Genomic DNA, 7,195 nt, shown 5'->3' with positions numbered 1-7,195 from the left:
CGAAAATTAACTTACTTTTACTTTTAACCTTTAAAATTCACTTTTTACCACCCGTAACTTTTAATATTTCTACTTTTACCACCCTAACTTTCAGAAATTACCAAATAACCCCTCAAACACCAAAATAATTACAACCTTACCCTTTTTAAGATCTAAAAGGTGTTCTTCAATATTTTTCACCACACTCAAAGTGTTCTTCGTGTTCTTCGTATATTCTTCAAATTCTTTCTCTATTTTTACCCGTTTTTCAGTCTTTTCAGCAACCGATTTTTACCAAAATTCAAAATAAATTCCCAGCCACTAAAACCCCATCTTTTCTACATGATTTTAACACATATTGAACCTCAATTTAAGCTCTAGGGTTCGTTTTTCCAGCTTCTCCAAGAACATGAACTCAAAGCTTAAATTTCATCAAATTTCATCAAAATTTCACCAAATTTTCACCAAGAATCAATCATATATGCAACCAATTTTTAGCACAGCCAAGTCATACAACATTCACACAACTCAAAGACAAATAATCAAGATTAATTTTGTTACATCCTACCTTGATTTGCTACTCCAAATCCGGTTACTCTTTGAAGTGTTCTTAAAGCACTTTATCCTCCTAAAACACATCAAGAACAACTTTAAAACTCTAAAACATCAACTAAACGAACTTCAGCAGCATCTTAGAAAGGTTATCCTCACCTTAAACGTGCAGGAAATCAAAGATCTTTGACCCACAAGTCAAGCTAAGCAAGAGATCTAAGGAAGAACATCAAGAAAACACTTGTTTAAGCATGTTTCCTTGTGCTTTGCAGATGACTAAAATCCAGCTTCTTTGACGTGGATTTCTTTTGTCCTTTGGTTGCACGCATCTCCAATTGACTTTCTGGTTCATCCACCCTTCGCTCTGATTTCTCCTTGTCATTAGCAGCTGCAGCTTCCATTTCATATTTCTTGCGTTCAATTACAATCCTTTGTCTCTTAGCCTCGAATTGTCTAAGCAAATTCTTACTTGACGTAGCTTTAAGATCAATAAATTCCTTATTCCTATATAAATAAATTAGTTAAGTAGAGTCAATATACCCATCAAAATCAATATAAGAAAAATGTAAGAGACTGACAAATTAACAAAAAAATAAGTATTACTTACAAATAAAACCGTGAAGAAGAAAACTTAAGTATACATATGTACATATTAAGCAATAAATTGCTTAGGATGACCAATCAGAATCAGAATCTCCAATGAAGTCTGCCTCATATTCTTGGGCAGAAGTCACTTGGGGAACCATTTCAATAACCGTGGGTCGTAAATCAGTCCTCTCCAGAATAAGTTCACCATCATCAGCTGATATGGCAGGGCTCGTTATACGCTCGTGTTGTTCACTATAGTGTGTTTGACGGGCCTCAGACTCAGATTCGTCGCTTGTTTTAAATAAGTCTCTTGGGACAGTTTCCATAACATAATGTTTGTTATGTTCATATGGATCTTGCACATAAAAACACTGATGTGCTTGAGATGCTAGTATAAAAGGTTCATCCTGGAAGCATTTCTTATGGAAGTGAACAAATGTAAGACCATACTTATCTCTCCCAGCATCGTACCACTCACACCGAAATAAGACAACCTTAAAACGCTCAAAATAGTCTAACTCTACTATCTCAAACAACCTGCCATAATAAGCTACATTGTCTTGGATTGGACTTTGATCTTTATTACTTGCAAAGCTTGAAGTTAAAGCAGTTAATGTGACACCACTGTTTTGTATTTTTCTCCTTGCCTCACGTTCCACCGTGTGAAACCTGTATCCATTAATTACATATCCAGAAAATCTTCTTGCAACAGAGCTTGGACCTCGAGATAATTCTTTTTGCCAGAAAGGCACATTTGGATCCCTCGCACGAGTTTCAAACCACTGCGCGAACGTTTTGTTGTGAACTTTTGCTTTTCTCCATTTCGTTCCTCGCTGATTGTTAACCTCTTCCTCATGCTCTCTATAATTAATAATAGTTAGGTTTGATCTAAAAAATATAGGTGAACTTGATCGAAATAAAAAAAAGTTTAATTAAGTTACCTAACATAATCTACCACTTCTTCACAATTGTGTAATACATACACATGGGCTTGAGCAATTGATCTGTCATCTAGATTAATTGGTTCTCCACTTCCCACGCCTAACGAACGACCTTTGTTAGAAAACAACTTTGATGGCACAACTTCGTCTTCGTTAGGATCATCATCATTCCGAGGCCGCTTATTAAGTCTTGTTTGCACACCTCCATGCAAGTATCTTGAGCAGAAAGTTAAGCACTCCTCAGCCAGATATGCCTCTGCAATAGAACCTTCGGGCCGACTTCTGTTGCGAACATATGACTTTAATGTACACATGTACCTTTCCAGAGGATACATCCAACGAAACTGCACCGGACTTCTCAATCTCACCTCATTTGCTAAATGAATGGGAAGATGAACCATTATGTCAAAAAAACTAAGGGGAAAGATCCTCTCAAATTGGCATAATGTTTCCATAATCTCTAACTCCAGTAAATCTATCTTTTCCAGTGTGATGAACTTTTTGCACAAGCGACGAAAAAAGGAACTTAGTCGAATCAACGGAATGGCCACATGATCAGGAAGGACGCTTTTAATCGGTATTGGTAGTAAATAGTAAAGCATAAAGTGAGCATCGTGGGTCTTATACCCAGAAACTTTTCTTTCTCCTAGATGTACACAGCATGATATATTCGAAGCACTGCCATCAGGTAGTTTTGTTGTCTTCAAAACACCACAAAAAACTGACTTCTCTACAGGAGTAATAGAAAAGCATGCCTTTGCCATTATTCACCTCCTTTGGTTGAAGATTTTTCCAGATACCCAAATCTTTTAAGTCATATCGAGCATTCAAATGGTCCTTTGTCTTGCCTGGGATATCAAAGAGAGTTCCAATTACACTGTCAAGTATATTCTTCTCTATGTGCATGACATCTAAGTTGTGACGCAGTAGGTTCTTGTGCCAGTAAGGCAATTCAAAGAAAATTGATCTTTTTTTCCAATTCCATGGGAAACTATTTGATGTACTTTACTTCTTTCCAAAGACATTCTCAGCATTTTGTAGCATCTCAAAAATTTCGGGTCCTTCTATAACAAGTGGAGGGGGTCTTAATTCCTGCTTCCGATTAAAAGACCTTGTATTGGTTCTCCATGGATGATCCATGGGTAAAAAGACACGATGGTCCATATAAATTGTCTTCCGATAGTGTTTTAGTTGTAAGCTACTGGTATTTTTGTTGCAACAAGGGCACGCCAACTTTCCCTTTGTACTCCACCCAGACAATATAGAATAAGCAGGAAAATCGTTGATTGTCCACAAAAGAGCTGCCTGCATTTGAAAGGTCTCATTCTTTGACGCATCATAGGTTTCGACCCTTTTTTTCCACAACAACTTCAAGTCTTCTATCAATGGTTGTAGATACACATCAATGTCTTTACCAGGTGATTGTGGCCCAGGAATAAGCAAAGAAAGCATACAATATTCGGGTTTCATGCACATCCACGGAGGCAAGTTGTATACCATCAACATCACGGGCCACGTGCTCCATTAAATGTTCATGCTACGAAATGGGTTGAACCCATCACTTGACAAGCCTAGTCTAATATTGCAAGATTCTTTTACAAATTCTTCATCGATTTCATCAAGATTCTTCCATGCCAAGCCATCAGCAGGATGCTTTAACATCCCATCTTTTACGCGCTCCTCATTATGCCACCTCAGACTAGCTGCCGTCTTTGAGCACATAAATAATCTCTGAAGTCTTGGAATTATAGGAAAGTATCTCAGAGTCTTTGCAGGAATAGAACGACCTTTCTTGTCAGGTTGGTTCTCGCTATTATCACTGGAATTTTTAGTATATCGAGAAGTTCCACACACACGACATTGTTTTTCATCCTTTAGTTCTTTTCTATACAGGAGGCAATCATTAGGCAACGCGGCGGAAAATTTATAAGGGGTCGCAAAGTGAAGATTAGAAGAATAGAGGAGGCAGGGTGTTATTCGCTACAAAGGGAATGGACAATGAAAAGGACATTCAAAGACTTATAACTAGGTTGGGAAATAGTTCCTAGTCTTAGAAGTAATTCTCTAGACACCCATTGAGGTAAAACAAATAAAGAGAAACATAGAATTTATAGTACAAATATAATAAGTTAAATTGCAACTTCAAAACTAACAAATCAAAAGAATTAAAGTATGCATTGTACCTTGCCATGACACGATCAACGTTTTGACAAAATCTTCTTGGAAGACCTTAACCAAAAACTTTCGCCTTCAACCTTAACCACGAATAATTGTAAAAATTACAGACAAAAAAAATTGTAATTGCCATATCCAACCATTTAACCACGAATTTAGCACAATCATCATTTAGCAAGAATTAAATTGATATAATCGAACAGATTTGGGACCCAGCAGCAGCAGCAGCAATTAAATCATTCAACAGATAACGGCAATCTAATGGATTAAAAATACAAAATATTATTGTGTAAAACTATTTTATAAACAGCACGAGGGTGGACTTTAATAATGAAAAGAGTTGTAATAATAGTAATTTTTAGGAAACAGTTCTAATTAACTTTATGCAAGCTGATTTTTTCACACAAAGTTGAAGGAATTAAGAAATTTTAAGCGGAGAGAGTTTTAATGTTTCCTTTTTTCAGTCAAATAATTCAGATTCAATTCATTTTCAATTTCATTGGGTTTTGACTTTTTTTATTACTATAATTAAAGAGACCAAAGAAATAAATGCCACCTCTCTTCAATCTAATCCTATTTAATTACAGTTTCTTGAATCTCAATCAACAAAGATTAAAGTTAAAGTAGACAAACAATAATTAGAAATTAACTTCTATAACTCATTTGGGCAGCATTTCCGAATCAAAATTTGAGATCTACAAGCATGTTACCTGATTAACAGCAGAATAAGCAGATAAGAAATCAAGATATTTGTTTCCCTCTGGATCCCACACAGCAACTCCCTTTGCTTGAGAAAACACAATGGGAATTGGATGGTAACTGCATTTGAATCAGAAAAGATCATTTCAATTATCAGCCTAAAATAATTAGTTAAGTTAAACTCGTTAACAATTAATATAAATAAATAAAAAAAAGAAGTCTCAAAACCAAAGCAAATCCCCATCATCCTTCTCTTTGTTAAAAATAAAAATAAAATGCTCAATAGTGATAAACTCAGACCAAATGACACTCAAATGTATTTGAAATAAGCTGAGGAGCATAAAGAAAACATAAATTCATAGTCTCTACTGAAGTGATAGACTGCTCAGCAGACAAAGAGGTATTATTACTCGCAATTAATCCCTTTTTCATTTTTTGAGTAGAATTGAGGATCTAACCCGATCAAAGAGAAACACATAAAGATAAGAATAGTTAATTAATTTGGTCCCTCCATATATAAAAAATCCAAATTAAAGTTAATTAATTTGCTATACTATGTCATTTGCCAAACATGTAATAATTAAGGCTATATATATAGCTTCCTTCTTTTTCTCTATGTATATACAAGTAGAACCATATACTTTGCTCTCTTGTTACCTCCAATCATGCAACCATCTGCTATATCATACATATGTCATTGAACAAACACAACACTAATAGCACTATAAGTAGGACAATTTATCCTAAAGACATAATAAAAATTGATTATACCTATTTAGAGCAAACAAAAATATGTAACTTATATACCACAAATTTGTAAAGTTACACCTCCAACTATTAAAAATTCTCTATCGTATAAATATGTTTAGGTAGATGGTTTGGAAGTGCCTTTACCCTTCAATATTAGTATTACAGATTTATGCTTGTGCTTTTGGTCATCTACTAATCTTACTGCCACTCTTGTTTCTTATACCCTATGGTTTATCCCAACTATGTAATGCTCAGAGACATCTATGTATCAGTATAAAAAAAATGAAAAATGAAACGAATTTAAAAGGTAAAAGTTGTGTGTCAGGTGTCACCATAAAGATAATATGAATGCATTTTTAATAATAAAGAAAGCTAACTTACAAAATGAGCTATGGCACTGAGATTCTCAGGAAAGGACCGTAGCAATTTTTGCTTTGTGGATTCATACACACCAACAAAAATCGCAGATGCTCTGTCAAGAGTGGATGGATAATAAGTTATTTATCGATACAGGGATTAACCTAGTAAACACAAGCCTGAGAAACTATAGCTAAGGATTGACATGGTAAGAGAAAAGGACAAAGTATTGCCACAAAGGAAACATCATCTATAGACTTAAGTTCCTATATTTTCAGTCAGGGAAGAAAGTTAGCATAAGATTGAATAAGTTAAAACACTAATGAGATATAAGTCCAAATAATTTAAATGAGATTTTAAGCTACTACAAGGTAGAATGCATCTCGTAAACTATGTATTCATGGGACAAGTTCTCATTTTATTAGATTGAATGATTGATTATAAACTGAAAAATATTAGCTCAAATATGAATGCTTTATCAATGGCAAAGGGTAAGGTGTACAAGAGAGTTCACTCACGGTAAGACACCAGCAAGATTTCCAGCCAACCCTGAATATAGACCTTTCAAGATAATTTGCCCTCCACCACGAGCAACCTAATATAGGAAGGAATGAGATGTAAAATGAAATCTTAAGTACAATGTAGATGTAAACACAGATGAAGTAGCCTTATAAGCTTACTCATATATTAAATTCACCTGTAATTGAGTTTTGATGGTATCAATGGGGTACAAAGCTGTTTCTACAACGACTCCGGCAACACCTCCAGCAATGCAACCATCTGTCATATCATACATATGACATTGAACAAACACAACACTAATAGCATTATAATCAATGCATATACTAAATCTTCAACTGAAATAGCAATTAAATTTTTTAATTAAGGCTATATATATAGCTTCCTTCTTTTTCTCTATGCATATACCAGTAGAACCATATACTTTGCTCTCTTGTTACCTCTAATTAAAGAACCATATACTACTTTTAATTTCTATCCAGAAGAACTATTCAATACTTTTTTCTATACAGAAGAAACCTTATTCATAGAATTATTCGTGACAGAAATATATTAAGGAATCTCGATTTTCTTGTCTTACCGGAGGCAATTAAGGAAGCAATAAAGAATCATAACCAATTAGTTCCATGTGATGG

The 7,195-nt window shown here is 34.7% G+C and overlaps 1 protein-coding gene across 1 annotated transcript; it reads right to left on the bottom strand.

The window, feature by feature from the left end:
- LOC110266089 (S-adenosylmethionine carrier 1, chloroplastic/mitochondrial-like) lies at positions 6,002 to 6,828 on the bottom strand. Its single transcript, XM_021109938.1, has 3 exons — positions 6,739 to 6,828; positions 6,560 to 6,636; positions 6,002 to 6,156 (listed from the first exon to the last, which is right to left on the bottom strand). The coding sequence occupies exons 1-3, from the start codon at positions 6,826 to 6,828 to the stop codon at positions 6,057 to 6,059; spliced, it is 267 nt and encodes an 88-aa protein (XP_020965597.1). The 3' UTR covers positions 6,002 to 6,056.

This window comes from Arachis ipaensis, chromosome B01 (genome assembly GCF_000816755.2).
Source record: "Arachis ipaensis cultivar K30076 chromosome B01, Araip1.1, whole genome shotgun sequence".
Taxonomy (NCBI): domain Eukaryota; kingdom Viridiplantae; phylum Streptophyta; class Magnoliopsida; order Fabales; family Fabaceae; genus Arachis; species Arachis ipaensis.
The sequence above is the reverse complement of the archived record's forward strand: the minus strand, read 5'-3'. Positions and strand labels throughout refer to the sequence as shown.

Bases quoted from the DNA above. Each gene is read 5' to 3' on its own strand.
- LOC110266089 (XM_021109938.1), bottom strand. From the start codon at position 6,828: ATGACAGATGGTTGCATTGCTGGAGGTGTTGCCGGAGTCGTTGTAGAA. The intron at 6,637-6,738 runs GTGAATTTAATA...TTCCTATATTAG, and splicing joins CCATCAAAACTCAATTACAG to GTTGCTCGTGGTGGAGGGCA. The intron at 6,157-6,559 runs GTGAGTGAACTC...CACTCTTGACAG, and splicing joins AATCTTGCTGGTGTCTTACC to AGCATCTGCGATTTTTGTTG.